General features: G+C 40.6%; 1 protein-coding gene across 1 annotated transcript in view; it reads right to left on the bottom strand.

The window, feature by feature from the left end:
* EXOC4 (exocyst complex component 4) overlaps positions 1 to 21,502 on the bottom strand; it is an 816,431-nt gene that overhangs the window by 696,951 nt on the left and 97,978 nt on the right. Inside the window, exon 7 of the mRNA XM_068972655.1 lies at positions 10,693 to 10,867. Coding sequence (XP_068828756.1) covers positions 10,693 to 10,867 — 175 coding nt within the window. The remainder of the gene's footprint in view (positions 1 to 10,692; positions 10,868 to 21,502) is intronic.

Genomic DNA, 21,502 nt, shown 5'->3' with positions numbered 1-21,502 from the left:
ATTCAGGCATGAGGGCAAAGACAGTGGGAAGGATGTACAGGACCAACAAGTATTGCTGTGAGAAGGGACAGTGTCATATCTGGAGGACAGAGAGAGACTAATTTAATTAGAATACAGCATCTCTATAGGACTTCCCAAATGGCTCAGTGGTAAAGAGTCCACCTGCCATGGCAGGAAACTAAGAGACCTGGGTTCAATCCCTGGGTCAGGAAGATCCCCTGGAGAAGGAAATGGCAACCCACTCCAGTATTCTTGCCTGGAGAATCCCACGGACAGAGGAGCCTGGAGGGCTACAGTCCATAGGGTCACAAAGGAGTCAGACACGACTGAGCACAGCACGGCACACAGGACAAGGGTAAACTAAAGAAGGAAAAACAGGCTTTGTCCAAATTGTGGGAACCCTTGAATGACTAAGAGAAAAAGAAAACACCTTATGCACAACCTAACTAATACAAGGAAATGGATCATTTGTAATAAACCTAAATTTAATTTGCATTTCCAATTTGCTTCTTTTACTCTACAATGATGCTACTACAAAGACTGGCCCGTGCACCACCACCATAACATAAGGAGTCAAGCTTTTCTTTCAAGCCCTTAATCATCGAAAATCTTGGAATTATCACATTTTTACAGGATAGAGGAAGAGTCTATGATCACCTAACCTGAATACCCTTTTTCCTTAAATTAAAATCCTGGGAGGAGCAGGTGGGACGGGACTGGTATTCACTCCTGAAGCTCTTCTACTCCGCTGCACCCCAGGGAGGCCAGCTGGCAACCCTACAGGGTTATTAGGTGTCTCTAATGAAGATCCTGACCCCATACCCAGCACCCCTCTTGATCAAAAGTATCTGCCTCCAGTGAGGGACCCTATTGACCTGCATCTCAAACACAGGGGAGTAATTCTCTAAGATCAGGCGACTCTGTTGTTGGGTCAACCTCAGGGCAATGAATCTCCACTTTAGCTTATGTCAATCAGCAGAGCATCTAAAATGTGCCTGGGTGGAGGAAAACAAGAGGTGGTATTTCTTTCTGATCGCAGCAGGTGAACAGACATCAACCAGGACCCAGAATCAGAGAAGAAAGAAATAAAAGAGGTGCAAGGATGTTCAGTCTATTTCCCAACTGATACACATTCAGTTCTGTCAGGATCAAATGGCCGATGATATTCAACTCCACTTTCCTAGGGGACCATCCTATGGCCCAACAGTTCTCACTGTAGAAATACCCTGACACGTCAGCTGACATTCTGCATGTCTGTTTTTCTGCTGTGCTCATCTATACTACTGTGTTCATTTCACATTTGATTTTTTAAAAATCACTGTAAAGGTCTAACCCTCATTGTTCCAAGTTCAACACCTGCATTCTATTTTCCAGTCAAAAGCATTAGACCTACATTATCTGTAGTGATTTTGTGTTCCTTTGTATTAAAAACATGGTTGACTATAAACAAGTACTTAATTTTACTTTGGGGCCCTTTTTGATGATCTGCTCTCTGTGAAAACACTTAAGCAACCCCTGAAAAGTGCTCTGTATCGTATCAATGCCAACTATTGGAGAGTCATGACTCCCTGAGTGACTAACTTCACAATGACGCTCGTTTCTTCAATGTCATCCCATCTCCGAAAAGGTTAATCTCTGTTGGCTTCCGTGCTTGTCCCTAAACATGCTAGTTCTCCAAAAAGCACTGAAACGTGCCTCATCTCAAGTCCTTCATCACTACAGATGCTCGGCTTGGGATTCCCACCCGTTTGTCTGTCATTCTGGTGCACACGTGCCTGACACTCAAGGCAGCAACCCAGATGCTATCTCCCCCAAACCGGGGAGATGGAGATGATCAGTCTCAGCTCCAGGAGGAGACGCTGTTTCGTGCAGCACAGCCCAAAATAGCGCTGGCCTTTTTCATTGCCATATCACGCTGCTAACACATAACTAATGTGCTGTCAAAATTTATCACCCCCGTGAAACTGGCTATTCCGTGCTGAGGTTTCATCATCTGCTGCAGTTCACTTGGAGGCAGCCCTTCTTCTTCTCCTTAGATGGAATCCTATCCCAAGTGTTGCATTTTGCTATCAATGCTCACTTTTTATTTTTTAAAAATCCTTCAAAACTTTTAGGGAGCTCATCAAAAAAGATTCATGCCTCTCACTACCGTGCCACTCCAACAACACCAACAAAGACTTCTGGGAAGACCAGAAATACTTAAAAAAAAAAAAATTGCACCTTTGAATGCTATACAATTTGCTATAATCTTAAGGATAATATAACTTAAAATGATTCTGAAGACAATTCTTCTGTGAAGGCCTCAGGTTTTTTCAGCACCTGAATGGTATTATGGGTATAGATTTGGGAGCAAAACTGTATTCTGTCCATCCTTCTATAACTAAGCGAAAGTGTACATGACACCCAGGTGGTGAATGAGATGCTGTAAAGCAGTTTGAGAGATCTCTGAGTAACAGCTTCTTAAGCTCCTTTAAGTCAGGCAGGACTTTTAATGACTATATTTACTTTTTGTGGCTTCCCATTAACCACATTCCCTGGAGTTCTGGTGGATCTGAGAGAAGAAACAGGGAACATATCAGGAAACTCTTGGAGCCAGCCTCACATACCAGTTCTCAGTCATGATATAGCCACGGTGTAGCCTGGTCCAGGGATTATGAGGGAAATAAACCTCACATTATCCCAACTCCAGGGTCTCTTCCTAATGGCTGGCCCAATGGACTTTTTGTCCTGCTTGCTTTGTTTGTTCACTTCCTCTGGGGATCACCTGCAGATCTGTTAAAATAGGCTTTTAGTCCCTCTCCAAGGTGTCTGTCCACATCCCCTAAGGAATGGCCAGAATCTGAAAGCCACCATCGCTAACTGGAACAGCATTTGGGTCCTGTTCAAAAATTGCTACCGTATCAACCATACATAATGGAAAAAAGCAGACACAAAGAAAGGCAAAATGTGGCATCACTGTTAGAAGCCTCAATCTCTAGGAACTATAACATATGCTGGTTGGAGCAACATTGGAGAGCTGATTGAACTGATGGACTACCAAAGGAAAGCAGGGCTTCCCAGGGGGTGCAATGCTAAAGAATCTGCCTGCCAATGCAGGAGACGTACATTTGACCTCTGAGTTGGGAAGATCCCCTGGAGAAGGGAATAGCAACCCACTCCAGTATTCTTGCCTAGAAAATTCCATGAACAGGGGAGTCTGATGGGCAATGGTCCATGGGGTCACAAAACAGTTGCACACACGCATGCACCGAAGGAAAAAGGTCCTCGCTTCACTCTTACACTCAGGAGCTTCTGAGCTGGTCCATTAGTATAAAGTCACCTATTATTCACAGGCAGACAGACGGTCCCTAAAATTCTATCTCCCACCCTAAGCTCTCCCCTAGCCTCCAGGGTGCCGTCTCTAGTTGCCTGAAACGCAATTCTATGGGGATATTCTGTTAACGCCTCACATTTAACAAGCACAAAGCACTATCTTCTTGATCCTAATTCCCAACCACACAGGCTCAAAACTTCACCCTGACTTGAGACTCTCCATTTCTTACAGTCAATGTTAAAACGCTCAGAAAATTCACTCTTTCAAAAGCTCTCTCTTAGCTCTGTGTTCTTTTTCTTCATGGGCCTTGCCCTAGTCTAGCCCCTCCTTCTTGTATCCATTGAACTTGCCTTCTAATTGGTATCTCTCCATCCATTTCCTTCTCCAGTGATTCACTGTGAACACTGCTGCCAGAAAACTCATCCTAAAAATACTGCTTTCACCATCTCACTCCTCTATTGAAAAAGTATAACATCAACCATCATCTATGAAGTAATCATGCCCTCCTCAGAACAATTTAAATCTGATGAAGCCTCTTGACCTAAGTTAGGAACATCAATAAATAGCAAAAGACACCGTGGGGAAGCAATCACTAAAAGCCAGAATGTAGGAAATTCTACAGGACAAATGATCTGGCTTTGTCAATAAATAAATTTCAAGAGGTAAAAATGAGATGGACAAGAAATTATACATTAAAAGAGTTTCAAGAAACTTAATAAGCACACTGTTGTGTTTAAACCTTATTTGAATCCTGATTCAGATAAACTGTAAAAAACATACAATTAGGACATTTGAGAAATGGGAAATATGAACACTGGCTGGATATCTGATAGTAAGAAAATGATGCCTTTAGGTATGATTATAGTTTTTAAAAGGAGACCTTATCTTTCTGAGATTCACACTGGACTACAGAAAAAACAATAAGCTCTCTAGGACTTTTAAAATAAGGAAAAGGGAAATGGGCAGGGGTAGAAATGAGACAACAGGACTATATATTGGTAGCATTGGAAACTGGGTGCATGGGAGTTCGTTATACATTTCTTTGTATTTCTGAACATGTTTGATGTTTCCAGTAATAAAAACCAAAAAAAAAAAAAGTAATGGCAGCCTATGGCCAAAAGACGCAAGTCCAAATTGCCCAGTCTCGATTATTTAAAGGTCTCTAAGGCAGCCAAAATTATTCAAATTTATTTTTGGTAACACTTTCCTAAACTGATCCAAAAAACCTCCATTCTTCCTAGCCCTCTATAATACTATTTGTATTACGTATTCAACCCTAATCATGTTTGGATGTTCCAAATCTCTCCTTGCCCATGAGCTCAAGTACTTTAACCCATTCTGACCCCTTCCTCTGAAATTTTTCCCCAGGACCATAAACAGCTCTGTATTATTGTTAGTTATGTTTTTGTCCCAGCTCCCTGCAAAATTAATTTCATAAACTTCTTTTACCTATACATCTTAAAAAAGAAAAGTCTTTTCCCTTAATTAAAAATAACAAACTTCCATTAATATAAACCTGAAAAACTTATATAAGTAATAAATAGGGGTGGGGAGAGAAGAAACAAAACATCTGTTTCTTATGTTTGCTCTCTTTGGGCTACTAAGTAAAGCTGACCAAAATCTCTCAATGGAGATTAATTACAGCACAGTCATTTAGTTTTCCTTTCCCCTTTAAAGTGTGTAGATATTAAACAGCATTTTCCTGTCTTCATGGAGCTTCAACATGCTATCATTATTTACTTCATAGAACACACATTCCCTCCTAAACATGCCACAGTGGCACATCTTTCCAAATAAAAAACTAAACTCACTTCTTACAAACTTCTCCCAGCCCTTAAGACTTGTCTCCTAACAGTCTTGGTTTTAATATGACCACATCTATAACTACTTGCTCATCGTAGCTCTTAACCAGACTGTGCACTAGAATCAGTTGGAATTCTATTAAAAGAGGCTTTGTAGATGTAGGATCCACAGGTCATTCTGATTGGGAGGAAGGTTCAATGACTACTAATAGCTGTGACTACTAAGATATTCAGAACATTCAGGTTATCTAAACTGAAGCCACTGGCAGCAAACATAAATGAGATCATTTTTTTGACCCTATGTGGTAAAGCAAGGGCTTAAACCAATTTTACTGAATTTAACAAAATACCTGGCATTTTAGGATTGGAAAAGCTAAATCTCTATTCAGTGACTGATATCCACTAAATCTTGAAATCCTTAATTTTCACAATTTGAAAACATGTATATATACACAGGTATAAATAAAACTTCTTTACATACACTTGGTAAAATTCCTAAGAAGACATATTCCTCAACCCAAAATCTTTAAAAATACAAGAACTAAAATTTTTTCGACTAAATGAGTCAACTAAAAATATCATAGGTTTTCCAGTTGAATGTCAACATGTCAAAGTCCAAGCCAAGGTAGGCATTTAAATCACTGACTGAAACATTTTAAAAGGAGGCCAGGGCAAGCTGAGCTCTACATATGACTCTCCAGTGCTGTAACGGAGCCTTGAACTTGTGCAACTGCCACAAACGCACTGGGAACCAGAGGGATCTCCTTGGCTGCCCAGCGCTTCCTGCTTTCAGTAATGAACATACGGAGAGTCCTAAGCAATGGAAACTGACTTAAATTTAGAAGAAGGTTTCTACTTTAACTTGCACATGTTAACTGCATTCCATTCATCGGGCAGCACACTATCCATTGACAAGACAGAACAAACATCCTAGCATCTTTCTGAAGACTCAACGGCCTGGCTGACAGCATGTCTTTAATATGCCACTCAAAATAGTGGCTATCAAAGAGCTTTAAAGGCTGCAAAATGAAGAGAAACTATTTCTGCAAGAATAATCTCACAAGTTCTCCAGCCTAAAATACTTGGGGGCCGAGGGGAACCTAGTTTTCCTCTAAGGGGAATAGAATCCTCAGCTAACCAAAATATCAAATGAAATAAAAATCTAAGAATAACCTAGTTTCAGACGCGGATTCAAAATAGAAATTGCAATTGTCTCCTTGGAAAACCCTCCAGGTCATGGGTCAGTACCAATACAATTTGTGGATTTTCATATCTGACAGCAAACTTCAAGTTCTCTCTGCATGAGGGTAGTTTTATCACTATGTAAACATTTCGGTGGCAGTTAACAAAAGTAAGATGATGTTCCATTCTGTCTCTGCTTCGGGGCACTGTAAAGTGAAGGGTCTTGTGGTGTCACCGCCACTGGTTCGACAGTGTAATTACCACCCTCCGCTTCCATCTGCACAATACTATCTGGTACATTCAGGGGTTGGTTACACACGTAAGCCAACAATGACAAAGCAAGCAGTTTTGTTTTGAAAAGAGATGAGGGAAAAAATGAGTTGTTTTTTTTTCCGGAATCAAAACACCTGAAATATATGTTTGTTCAAAGTGATCCTCTTACTTTCTCTGTTAAATCCCACAAGAAATGGAGTATTTTGTGTTTCTAGTATACCGCAGTCTTATACACTTAAAAATGTGCAGTCAATGGTATGACAGGCATGTCATCAAGCAGGTGACATTTTGGAAGGTACTGCTGCTGCTCAGAGGGACAAAAACACGTATTCCTATTATCACAGTTTCAAAAAGAGTGTAAAATTGAAAAGGGAGTTCAACAGTGTGTGGCCACAGAGCCGACACCAGGAGAAAATGCTGACACCCTGTTACTGTGATAGCTACAGCCTTGTGTCCACACACAGCTGTCTCCAGACACAAACACGCTGAGACAAATGAGCCTTCCAACTACATGACGGATTCTGCCTGCCAGGGACAGCCCAGGTTCCAGTGGAGAAAGGCTGCCAAAGTCTACATGATCAAAAATTGTTTTCTTTTCCAAGATTTAATACACAAAAGAGCATTTCAATTTTTCAGCAAGAAACACTTTCCATTCAAAGAAACACTAAAATTCAAACTCTGTAACACTTGAAACTCCATTTTTATGATCCCATCACCTTCATTCATGCAGGTACATGCTTAACTGCAGGCATCCATGGTTCTCAACTCTGTTCTCCAGGAATGATCTTAACTTAAAGAGCATTCCACCAACAAGTTTAAGAAAACTAAATTGGCCCTAAGCTCCAGTACTTTGGCCACCTGATGAGAAGAGCCAACTCACTGGAAAAGACCCTGATGCTGGGAAAGATAGAGAGCAGGAGAAGGGGGCGACAGACGATAAGAGCACATAGGTGGCCCCAATAGCTTAAACACTAAAACATCACTAAAATATCTGTCATACGAAAAAGCAGCAAAAGTCAACTACATGGTTTTAGAGTTTTCAAAAGACTCCTGAAGGTTTACAAATCTTTCCCTCTTTACTGTACTCCTCTAACATGCTCCATGAAAGCCTGTCACTTACTCCACTATAAGACAGCATCTCCAATCATATAACCCACTGACTCTCCATTAGCATACAAAACACTAATAGTAGCCGTGCTTTAGTCTCCAGCCTCTACACCCAGCCCTTTCAATGCTACCATATGAATCCAACTTCATCTCACTACATGCCAGTCAAAATCCACAATGGGCCAGTATCACCTAAAACAAAGGTCCTCAAACTTGGACGTGCATATAGGTCACCTGAAAGGATTATTAAAATACAGAATGTATGGCCGCACCCCTAGACTTTCTGATTCAGTAACTATGAAGTAAGAATAAAAATCTGCATTTTTAACATGCTCCCAGGTAACACAAATACTGCTGGTCCAAGAAACATACTTTGAGAACCACTGGCCCAAAGCAACAGCTCCCAATTACAGGATCTCAAACAAATGAATCACCTTAGGAGCTGAAACAACCCCACAAAATCCAGTGCTTATCCACAGTGATTCTTCTTCAGAAGGTCAAGGATGGGACTAGGTATCAAACTGGAGGTAAATTTTCCCGATCTTTCAAGATGATATACACCGATTTCTGTCTGGCTTGTACTATTTCTAATGAGAAGTTAGTGAAAAAAAAAATTTTATCACTGGTTCCCTACAGGCAGTGTGTCCTTTTTTCCTCTGGCTACCTTGAAGATTTTTTCTTTGCTTTTCAGATACCTGATGATAATATGTCTAGGTATGGTATTCTTTGTGTTAATCTTCCTTGTGATTTGTTGAGCTTCTTGTATCTGTGGGTTTATGTTTTTCAACAAATTTAGAAATTTGGGGTCACAGCTTCTTCCAATAACTGACTGCCCCAATCTCTCTCCCCACTGTCTGTACTTGCAGCCACACACACGTTGGATTCCATGATACTGTCCCACAGGACATTATGGCTTTCTTCATTGTTCTCTTCAGTCTATTTCTCCCTGTACTTCATAGTTTTGGTTGGTTTTAATAGATTTTTGTTGAAGTTTTCTAATTCTTTCTTCTACAGCATGCAATCTGTGGCTAAATACATCTGGCATATTTTCCATTTCAGATATTAATCTTTATCACATTTTAAAAATTCTGGTGATGAGTCATTTTTCGGCTTTTTTGCAAGTATAGTAATTGTATGCTGGACAATGTGGTGAATCATTATCGAGAATTTGGATTATGTTACTTTGGAGTCAGTTTCGTTCTGGCAGGAGGTTAATTCACGAGTGGAGGGCTAACACTGTAGAAACCTGGTTTGGAGCTTTATTACGTGAAAGTATAGTATCCCTTACTATAGGGCTAGAATAGCCCAAGTCCTAAAACATAACCTTTCTGGGGACATCTGAAAGCACAGGATGTTCACCAAGTTCTCCTTACACTGGCTGGTCTGAACTCCAGTGCTTCCCAGCATTTGGCAACTTGTGCAATTTCCATTCAGCTCACAGTCCCATGATAGCTATTTGCCACGCCGTGGAGTGTGTGAAACTTCATCTCTGACCAAAGGCTCAACAGCACTCTCTTCAGATTTCTGGGGCTCCTTCACTGCAATTCCCTCGACTTTGGTGTCCTAATCCACAAACTGCAGCTGCCTCCACATCCCTGAAACCTGACCTCTGCTTCATCTGCTTAGAGTCTGCTAATGTCTGTTCACTTTTCTATGTCACAGTTTGGAAAGCATCCCCAGAGAAAAAGCTGGGATGAAGGTGAAACTGACCTCATGTATTCTCTTCTCTTAACTAACCATTCTGATTACCTGAGTCCATCCAGTTTCGAGTCACTTTGGGTAGGAGGTAACCTCATCATGGACAGAACCAAATGAATTTAATTCTAACAATTTTTGAAACAGCTTTAAAAATCTATTATCTTAGCAACTATACATCAATAAAAATTAATTTTTAAAAATCTACTGTCTTATCCTTAAAATAAGCATGCAACCTGAAAAGTTTATGTTTCCATGACAGATGAACAAACCAAGACATAAAATATTAAATAACCAGTTTCTGAAAAATAAAGATATTTTATTCAATACACAAATATTCAACAAGCACCTACTATGGTTGCATGGTAATCAACATAGCAGCAAAACAAACTCAAGGAATATAGTTGCAATCTATATTCTTTCTAGTGAACCATTAATAAAGCACAGACTACCTCCAAAAAACTGTCTAATGAATAACCAGGAATCAATCAATCCACCAAGAGCATGCCTATACTCTCGAAAATGACTACAATTTACATTCATGATTTATTTTTTCCTGCAAAGACTCCTATTTGCTATGCAAATAATTTCATTTCTACATAGCTACATTTTTCAATTCCCTGTATATACTTATTATTTTTCCTATTAGTAGATGATGTCTAACCAAGTCACTTCTATTGAGCTATGTCAAATTTGTTTCAGCTAACTCTTAATTGTATTTCTCATTTTCATCTGGCCAAATCAAATACATTTTCCTGGCGCATGGAGAGAAAATATAATAAAATTTCTAAATACCACCTCTGCAGCATCACACCAAACATTAATATCATTGCTCCGATCATCAACAAACCAAAGTGATGCATTTATATTTTACAGGTTTATCTTCATCTCTCAATATAAGCTCTTGACCTGTCTTTTACCCCAACATATTCAAGAGCTGACTGTACGAAAAATGGTCATAAAATTAAGCTACATGTATGTTTATAAAACAGTGTTTAAGAACATTTTCATATTGATTACATAAACATATGACTAATTCCAGCAAAGTAACGTACATTACAACAGGAAGTCAAATACTATAAGATACCTGATTGCTACATATTAAGAATGTCCCAATTTTAAGGTCTGGCCAAAAACACTTTATTTTAAAGGTATTTTGAAGATGACAGAAGTCCATTACATCAGCAACCATCACCTTTAAAGAGAAACACGACATTCTCACTCTGTTTATGAGTAAGGAAATACTTTAGGTGGCTGGTTTTTTTATGTTCCTACCTGTGATTCTGAATCAAGATGGCACTCTTTGTCAAAGGCCCTTACCTGCAGAACATCTTGGATCTTCACCCACACATCTGCCATGTCATACAATTTGACATCTTCCTGCTGACTCAGTGGAGTCAGCACAGCATCTTGCAGGTATCCCAGGACCACAGAGTGCGCCGTGGCTACAGCGTTAAACTTGTCAAACAGCAACTCCAGCAGTTCTAGAAGTAGCCTGGTGAAAAAAAACAAACATTTACATATATATACACACACACACACACACACACCTGATCGACACTGGGCTACAAGAAAAGCATCAGACTAAAGCAGCACACGGCCATGTTAAACAGCACGTTGCATTTCAACGGGCTGCACTTCAAATAGTTGTCTAATCTCTGAAATTTTATCTAGGCCCCAGTTTCCTCTGTTATAAAATGGACATGGTGAAATCTGACAGTGAAACACAAGTATTTTACAATATCAGTCAACACTGAGATCTAAAAAATAATACAAATGAATCTACACACAAAACAGAAAAAGAATCACAGATACAGAAGACAAACTTATAGTTACCAAATGGGAAAGGGAGGTGGGAGGGATAAATTAGTACTACGGGATCAAGAGATACAAACTACTATAAATAAAATAGATATTAAGAATTTATTGTACAGTAAAGGAGTACGTCAAGGCTGTATATTGTCACCTTGCTTATTTAACTTATATGCAGAGTACATCATGAGAAACGCTGGGCTGGAAGAAGCACAAGCTGGAATCAAGATTGCTGGGAGAAATATCAATAACCTCAGATATGCAGATGACACCACCCTTATGGAAGAAAGTGAAGAGGAGCTAAAAGGCCTCTTGATAAAAGTGAAAGAGGAAAGTGAAAAAGTTGGCTTAAAGCTCAACATTCAGAAAACGAAGATCATGGCATCCAGTCCCATCACTTCATGGGAAATAGATGGGGAAACAGTGGAAACAGTGTCAGACTTTATATTTTGGGGCTCCAAAATCACTGCAGATGGTGACTGCAGCCATGAAATTAAAAGACGCTTACTCCTTGGAAGAAAAGTTATGACCAACCTAGATAGTATATTCAAAAGCAGAGACATTACTTTGCCGACTAAGGTCTGTCTAGTCAAGGCTATGGTTTTTCCTGTGGTCATGTATGGATGTGAGAGTTGGACTGTGAAGAAGGCTGAGCGCCGAAGAATTGATGCCTTTGAACTGTGGTGTTGGAGTCCCTTGGACTGCAAGGAGATCCAACCAGCTGAAGGAGATCAGCCCTGGGATTTCTTTGGAAGGAATGATGCTAAAGCTGAAGCTCCAGTACTTTGGCCACCTCGTGAGAAGAGTTGACTCATTGGAAAAGACTCTGATGCTGGGAAGGATTGGGGACAGGAAGAGAAGGGGGCAACCGAGGATGAGATGGCTGGATGGTATCACGGACTCGATAGACGTGAGTCTGAGTGAACTCTGGGAGATTGTGATGAACAGGGAGGCCTGGCGTGCTGCGATTCATGGGGTCACAAAGAGTCGGACACGACTGAGTGACTGAACTGAACTGAACTGAAAGAACTACACTTAATATCTTGTGATAAATCTGTAATGGAAAATAATATATAAATATAGAGAGAATTGAATCACTCTGCTGTACATCTGAAACTAATGTTGTAAATCAATTATACTTCAATTTTTAAAAATGGACATGGTGTAAAAATTTTAAAGAGAATTGTAAAGGCCATAAACCAGCAGTAGCAGCTCAATACACAGCTATTTCCTTTTTAACATCATTCAGTGATCACTATACTGGATGTTCAGATAAGAAGTTTTTCTAAAGCAAGCAATCTTTCAGACAACAGTTCAAATGTTACACAGAATATGCTATTCTCTAGCAATAAATTGGGCACTCTGGTAAGGACACTAATCCTTTTAGTCATGGAAAGCTGAGCTTACTCCCATTCAAATGTGTAGCCTAACTTGCCTGAAAAAAAAAACAAAAAAACAAAAAACACCTGCCAAGCAATCTGACTTTCACCACAGGGAGCAGCTTAAGGCCTCCGCATTATCTCATTTTTCATAGTGAGAGATGCTGGACACATATTATTACATCAATTTTATATACTCAAGGGCACAAAATGAGGTTGCAAGGCAGCTGAGCCTAGAACAAAAGCTGATTTCCATGTCAGTGCATCCAGCCATCTACCTCTCACTGTACTTTTCGACAACACAGATGTATATTCAGAGACAGCTCAGAGCTTATATCATGATGCAGAGTAATTTCCCCACCTCCGAGCCTTCCACCATCACTGGTCACCCATGCTTGGAATCATTCTTTCCTTTTCTGGACTTGAATAGTAGTGCATCCCACTTCTAAGGAACTTATCACATGCGGCTAACATACGTGACTCAATCAATGTGGGTCACATTTATTTCTATACAGACATTTCACCTCCCTTCCCCATTACTAGTCTTTTAGAGCAGACACTGCTCTGTATATCTCTGTATACACTGGAGCACTCAGAAGAATGATCAGCAAATATCTGCTAAATCAATTTCATGTGTATACCATGAACGAGTACAGACAATCTTGGAATGTGACTTTTATTATATAATCTGCGGCTCTCGGATCATAGTTCCTAAGGAGACTTATGAACCAACCTGGAAAGTACAAAAGGAAAGCAAAAGCGCTTGTTGGCGATGTCGATTAACAAGATTTTATTACCATAAATAAGAGGCTGTAACTACAATCTCATCAAAACGTATAGCATATTATCTATTCCTATGGCTTCTTTACTGCCCAATTACTATAATTAATGTGCTAACGTGACAGCCAGTAACCATCTCATGATAAAACACTGATATCTTTTTGACATTTTAATTTAGACAAGACAGAATCAATAAAAATTTATGTAGGCCTCTCAGTCTGGAATATACATATAATTCAGAATTATACACTGTATTTGTAAACAGGACCCACTTTACCTTTGAATGAGGATTTTTTTTTAATCTTGTAAAGGTCAATTCATACTTATACTCACATTTACCTAAAATAATTCTTCATATTCACCTCTGTTTTACAACATCTACTCACATATCAGCAGAGCGCAGTACAACGGACAGGAAGATATATCTAACTTAACAACTGAAATAGTTAATTTCAGTGTAGGTAAATAATCTGGGTAAGAATGGTATCTGGCATCATACTAGAGAATATACCTGATTAAGCTAAGGTTCTACTTTTCAAATAAAGATTTATGTTGAGTGGGTAAAGTGTGGTTCCCAAATGTCAGTCCACAGACCACAATGCATTTTTCAGTGGCAGAGAGAAAAGTAAGACCATACACTGACGTTTTACAAAAGTAAATATATCTAATTTTATCCTTTTGGTATTCTCTTGATAAGAAAAATCTTATTTCCATGACTGCAGCTACATTGCCAAATGCCCTTACTTGACAAAACTATAATTTAGTAACACTATGCTATACCCCAACATTTTCGAAATGATTTTTTACGGGGTCACAAAGAGTCAGACACAGCTGAGACGACTTGGTACAGCACAGCATAGGTGATTTATAATATTTTGTTAGTTTCAGGTGTATAGCAAAGCAATTTCAGTCAGTTCAGTTCAGTTGCTCAGTCGTGTCCGATTCTTTGCAACCCCATGAATCGCAGCACGCCAGGCCTCCCTGTCCATCACCAACTCCCAGAGTTCACTCAGACTGACATCCATCGAGTCCATGATGCCATCCAGCCACCTCATCCTCTGTCGTCCCTTCTCCTCCTGCCCCCAATGCCTCCCAGCATCAGAGTCTTTTCCAATGAGTCAACTTTAGTTATACATAAACAACTATCTATTCTTTATTGGATTCTTTTCCCATATAGGTTATTACAGAATACTGAGCAGAGTTCCCTGTGCTATACAGTACGTCCTTGTTGATTATTTTATATATAGTATTGGGTATACATTAATCCCAATCTCTTAATTTATCCCTTCCCCTCATCTTTCCCCTTTGGTAACCATAAATTTGTTTTCCAAATCTGAGTCTGTTTCTGTTGAAATGATACTGATTGAAATGAAATGAAATATTGATTCATGACATTCAAAAGCATGAGACAAACTTGTGCCCAACTTCCCAATGGCATGAAGTTCTAGGTACAGGCCTAACAAACCCGAGATAAAACACACTGGAAGAGAGGTGGCTCCTCCAAAGGGAGGGGCTGTTGCTGGTTAACTCCAGGGCCACCAGACTCCATGACTGCACACACCTTGACCACTACTCAGGACAAGAGCAACTCGGCAATGAGGGGCAGTGCTCTGTTTAGAAAAGAGACCTAAGGGGGAATTGAGGTGTAAAATGAGATCCATGGCATCGTAACATTATGGAAATAGCAATCTCTGATTAAAATGCTGAGACAGGGCCACTGCACCTGGAGGACCAAGACCAAGATAGATCTGTTGCAGTGTGACCATCAAGAGTCATAAGAGAGGCAACATGGGGAAGAAAAGAAGGAGAAGAACCAGGCCACAAGTGGAGAGAGTCTACCTGCCACTCTGCCTACTTTGAAACATCCACCAGTTTCCAAGACAGGAAAACCTTCCTCTGCCTCCCCACAGAACAATCTTGAATATACCAATAAAACCTGCAGCTCGGACAGTAAAATTTAAAATTTTGATGCTGCAAGTGATATCATCCAGAAAGTGAAACGGCAACTCAAGAAACAGGAGAAAAATATTTGCAAATAATTTACCTGATAAAGGATTTGTATCTAAAACATCTCAAGATTTCTTATAACAAGTAACAAGACGACAACCAAATTTTAAATTGGACAAAGGATTTGAATATATTAAACACAGTTCTCCAAAGAAGATACATGACTGGACAATAAGCAAACAGAAGATGCTCAACATCTTAGCCATCAGAGAAATGCAAACCAAAACCAGGAGATAACCATTTCAACCTACCTGGATGGCTATAATGAAAAAAACAGGCAAAAAAGCATTGGAAAGGATGTCGAGAAATCTGAACTCTCAAACAGTGCTGGTGAGAATGCACAACGCTGCAACTGCTTTGGAAAACAGTTTGGTGGTCCCTCAAAAGATTAAACATAGAATTACCATGAAGTCAAGTGAAGTGAAGTCGCTCAGTCATGTCTGACTCTTTGCGACCCTGTGGACTGTAGCCTACCAGGCTTCTCCGTCCATGGGATTCTCCAGGCAAGAAAACTGGAGTGGGTTACCATTTCCTTCTCCAGGGGATCTTCCCGACCTAGGGATCAAACCCGCATCTCCCACATTGGAGGCAGATGCTCTGAGCCACCAGGGAAGCTAGGTACATAGCCAAGAAAGACAAAAAACACTTATGTACAAACACATGTACACAAATGCTGACTGCAGCATTATTCATAATATTAAAATATTAGTAAAACAATAATAGTAAAATCTTAAAAGTGGAAATAATCCAAATATCCATCAACTGACAAAAGGACGAAAAAGAAGTGGTACATTCACACAGTAGAATATAATTCAGCTACCAAAGGAGATGAAGTACTAATACAGGCGACAACATGAACCTTGAAAACGTTATGCTAAGTGAAGAAAGTCACAGAAGACTACATATTGTGCGATTCTATTTATATGAAATACTCAGAACAGGCAAAGTCTACAGACGGAAAATATGTCAGTGGTGACTTAGGTAGGTGGGGACTGCCCACCACAGCATATGGGGTTTGTTTTGCAGCAGCGGACAAAAATGTTCTGGAATTACATGGCGGTGATGGTTTCCCACCCTGTGAATATACTAAAAACCACGTTTCAAGGTGTGATTTGTGTAGTATGTGAACTATATCTCAATAGATCTTTTTTTTAATCATCAGCAGTGGCTCTGAATTAGGACACTGAGGTCTCAACCCCTCCCCTGTGGTGAAGCAAAAATATACACAACAGTGAAAAAAGGAATCTGGTGTCTCAAAAAGTGAAGTATTATTAATACTGATTCCTGTGGACTCCCATTACCAGGAGGACATTAGCTTTCCTCTTTTGGTTCACTTGCTTTGTTTCCTTTTCCCCTTTCTTATATAAATAACCTGCAAAGAAGGAAAAAGATGCACACTCTTTCCCAACATTGAAAATTCCCAACCTTGTAATTACGAGAAAATCTGTCAACTTCTCCAAGTGTCCGCATCTGAAAAACCAAAGTATTAATTAATAGCTGTTCCAGGAGCCTCACATGACTGAAGGATGGGTCACATTAGAAAGTGGACAGAGTTCGTGGAGGCAATGGTACCATAATTAAAGAGGGAGGATGGTTCAGGATCCCTTTGTTGGGGTTGAGCAACTCTGAAGACAATGGTTACCTTTTCTGATAGAAAGACGGAGAGAGAATGGGGAGGGCAAAGGGATGGGGGTGGGTAGGGAAAGAGAATGAGAATGAATTAAAGTGAAGACAGAAATTACTGAAGGGCTCCTTCTGGGTTTAGATCTGAAGATGTTAAGTTTAAGGTGTTATGCACTGGTACTTGCATATCCAAGTCAGGAGCTCAAGAGACAGACTGATACTGGAAATTTACAAAGTGATAAATATTTGAGGGGATGAGATTACTCAGGGATAATATGCAGAGTAAGAAAAGCAAGCCAGATCCAGCGTCAACACTTCCTGAAATAGCAGCTGTGAAAAGATGGTTAGGAAGCAAGGAGGGAGGAAGAAAAGACAGGAAGGAAAACTGTAGGAGACAAAAAGAGAAGGGCAACAGAGTCAAGGCCACATGGTGGCCAGTGGAGGTCAAGACAGAAATATAAAGCTCACAGGTCCTGGCGACCTTGGAGGAAGGGTTCCAGGGGAGCAATGGACGCTGAACTCAGCATCAAGGTGAGGAGTGAATGGCCAATAACAAAGAAGAATCCAAGTCAGTCCCACACTTTGCCAAGGCCCACCATTCCTCACCAGCACATGCCTGCCTAAAAAAGAAAATGAAAAAGCAAGATGACTCTCTCTCAATGCAGCAAAGAGAGACCAGGCATCACTCACATAAACAGGACATACCCTGCACTGGTCTGGTCCAATTTAAAGCTGCCAGAAATAAATGGAAATATGTTGTTAACATTCGTATACACTCACCGACTGCCTCCACAGCACTAGATTGAGAAAACAAGTGTTTGCCTTTAGCAGCAGACACACTCAGGATAACCCCCACACAAAGCCCTACGAGTGTCATCCCCTACTCCACTCTCCCCACCCCACAAAATATTAACTAAAGAAGAAACAAAACAGGACACTGCAGCTAGCTCAGCTGTTTAAATGCTGGTAGGCTCAAGGTTTTCGCCACTGATCCAAAAGACAAAAGAGCAGGCAGTCATTAAACTACCAGACAGTCCTTAAACTGAACTGAGTTAAGAAAAGACCTCAGACAGGAATAAGCATGGAGATAAGAATTCCCATTAACTACAATTTCTACTAGTCAGAAGAAAATCTCTCTCTCTCACACACACACAGAGGTTATTTCCAGAGTCACAAAATAGTATGCAATAATATTTAATATAACATCACAGTTGGTGAAAGAAAATTTCAGTCCTGAGATGGCAGTGTGGTATAAATGCCTATATGCAGGACTGGCATTAGAAAGCTAGACTTGGTACCAGCTCTCTGCTGAACACTCATGGGATTATCAACATATCACGAGACTGTTCCAAATCTCAGGCTCCTCAAACACAAATTTCCTCAGGTGAATTTCCTCATTACAATTGTGAGAATTAAACAGAAAACTCGAAGTGGAAGTATACTGAAAAGCAAACTCAGAGCAACAGTAAACTGCTTTCTGTACCTTTAACAGTTACCACCTAGAGCAGGAAAACAGGGAGAGACAAGTGATACTTCAGATGTCCCCATGGGCCAGTGGTGTCTCTGTTCTTCCCCCAGCTTAGTGAAGTCCTGCTTGTATTGCCTAAGATACACCAGTACCATCCCAACAGAACCCTTCTTTAATTATGTTAGTCGGAGGCAGGTTCTGTCACTGTTAACTAAGAGAGTCCTAATTCACATTGCTCAATCTCTCAGTCATGTCTGACTCTTCTGCAACACCATGAAGCAGGCTGGGGAAGAAGTTCTTGATAAGGCACCTCCAGAGAGGCAGAAGCAGAGTGGAAGAGTTGGAGGAATGGAGCCAGGCTCCAGGCTCCTCTGTCCATGGGATTTTTCAGGCAAGAATACTGGAGTGGGTTGCCATTTCCTTCTCCAGGGGATCTTCCCAACCCAGAGATCAATCCTGAGTCTCTTGCACCTCCTGCATTGGCAAGCAGATTCTTTACCACGAGCGACACCTGGGAAGCCTAAATTCACATTATAAGAGCCAATTCCTTCATTCCTCTTTGACTGTATAATCCCTCCAAACAAAAGCAGATGATCACAATGGACTGAGAGAATTGACAAAACAGTGACATATATGGCCCTTCTGGGCCAGAGAGTAAGAACACAGTCCCTGTGTGCGTGTGGGATTCTTTACCATCTGAAGCACCAGGGAAGCCCCCTGCTGACTCCTTCTACATAGTGCCCGCAGCGAACGCTCTCATGATGGACAAGATCTCCAAACAGTGAGGCAGGAGTGAGACGATGACAATGATGGCAACAATAAGGACCATGACAGAGACCACTACATCAGCACAGCCGCACTGATGACAACCGGCCAGGCACTGCACGGAGCGTCCACGTAATCTTCAGGCCAACTCTATGAGGAAGGCACCACCTGTAGTCCCCATGTTATAAACAAAAAACACTAAAGCTCAGAAACAGAGAGCAAAGTGTTCAGTTTGGGACAGTGTTTCTTTTAAATGGTGTTAGAAAAAAAAAAAAGGAACTAATTCAAGAAAAGAGGCAGAAGAGTTATTAGCACCGTACAATGTTAGGGAAACCAAGGCTGCCAAGAGTCAATGAAACTGCCTATACTGCCTATGCTGCCTCTACCTTCTCACTGCCAACCAGTTTTTACCTCTGGCACGCTATTAATTCTCACAGAGGTCTCAAATCAGCATTTTGCTCAATATAAGATACGTACATTACTCCATGTAAAACAGATAACCAACAATTACCTACTTTATAGCACAGGGTAAACAGTACACTATACTTTGTAATAACCTGTAAGGGAAAAGAATCTAAATAGATATATGCGTATAATTGAATTACTCTGCTGCACACCTGAGGGTAACACAACACTGTAAGTCAACTATCAGCTCAGTTCAGTCGCTCAGTCGTGTCCGACTCTGTGCGACCCCATGAATCGCAGCACACCAGGCCTCCCTGTCCATCACCAACTCCCAGAGTTCACTCAGACTCACGTCCATCAAGTCAACTATACTAATAAAGAAAAAGCGAGAGAGAGAAAGGAAAGACCCTCTTCAGTCCTTATCCAAGAAGGTGCAGCACTTGCTTCTACTGACCATGCTCTCCTCCTTGAAACACTGACTTCCAGCAAATGTTCCAGCAAGGCTATCACTTGCCCCCAGCAAATCACAGGCTCCATTCCTCCCACTCTTCCACTCTGCTTCTGCCTCTCTGGGGGTGCCTTATCAGGAACCTCTTCCCCAGCCTGCTCCTTAAATGCTGTCAACACTGCTCAATCCTCACACTCGCTCTAGGTGAGCTCGTTCACCATTGTGTCCTCAAACATCCACTCCCTAATCTCCCAAACGTATCTTCTATCCAGATGGCTCTCCTGAGCTGTCAACCTCAAACCCAACATCTCTCAAATAAAACTCGTCATTCTCTTCCCCAAACCTGCTTTTCCACTTACCTAAGTCAGTGAATGGGAGTCACTTGATCCCAGCACATCATCCTTCCCTACCCCTCTTCCTCAAAGCCAATTAATAACCAACTTCTTTTATTTCTACCTCTTTACTGTCTCTAGAATGGGCTTCAGCCTATTGCCACTGTTGCTCTGCTCATACAGGCTTTATTTTCTCTTCCCTGGATTGCTGAAACAGCCCTTAGAGGAGCTGTCTTTCCCTTAGTCTTCACCTCCTCCTCTCTAAACCGTAAACTCAATGAGGTTAAGAATTGCCTGATTTATCACTGTATTCCGGTATCTGTCATAAGAGTAAGCGTATGACAGGCAATAAATATTTGTTGAATCAATGAATGAAAAAATGAGCTCTAGCAGATGAGAGAGATGGAGACCCGATTGCAGATAACAAGTGATGAAGAAATGTGTATTAGATATTATAATCTCCTGGCTTTAGCACCCCACAACAAAAAACATTTCACACAAAATTCTCTTCTCAAAAGACAGCCTTATCAACCTGAATGCGAGAGCCAAAAGAAATGTAGTTACTAGATGAAAGATACATGCATCCAGAGCTAACTTGAAAAATAATGTAATAAAATATATCTTGTGTTAAAAAAAAAAAAAACAACAGGGAAGAGTCAGGTGAAGCAAGCACTTGTTCTTTAAACATCCTTCCAATTATCTGGCAAGTTTTGAAAATAGCCTGCTTACAGAGGTAAGCAAAATGTTACCTATTCTCTTAGGTATCCTACTAACTTCCCACCCAGAACTGTCCCTATGCATCTCATGTTGGAATGCCACTATGAAAAAAGGCAGAGGATTAAGAAGAAAACGTCAAAGAATAGTCACAGTTGCACGTGGCAAGAAATGTCTATGGTATAAAGCTATATCCTCAAACTGTGAAAAATGTTCAATATTTAAGGTGAGATTCGACTATCTGAATCTAAATTTAACATCCAAGGAAGCTTGAATTAGTCATTTGGCTGGAAAACCCATTTTAGGAGCCAAGAAGCTGCCTTACTTGGTCACGAAGCAAAGACACACACACAAGGTAGAAAATCAGTTTTGTTCTACTACTTATCTGCTGAGACCT

This window comes from Capricornis sumatraensis, chromosome 5 (genome assembly GCF_032405125.1).
Source record: "Capricornis sumatraensis isolate serow.1 chromosome 5, serow.2, whole genome shotgun sequence".
NCBI lineage: Eukaryota > Metazoa > Chordata > Mammalia > Artiodactyla > Bovidae > Capricornis > Capricornis sumatraensis.
This window is presented reverse-complemented; position numbering and strand designations above follow the sequence as displayed.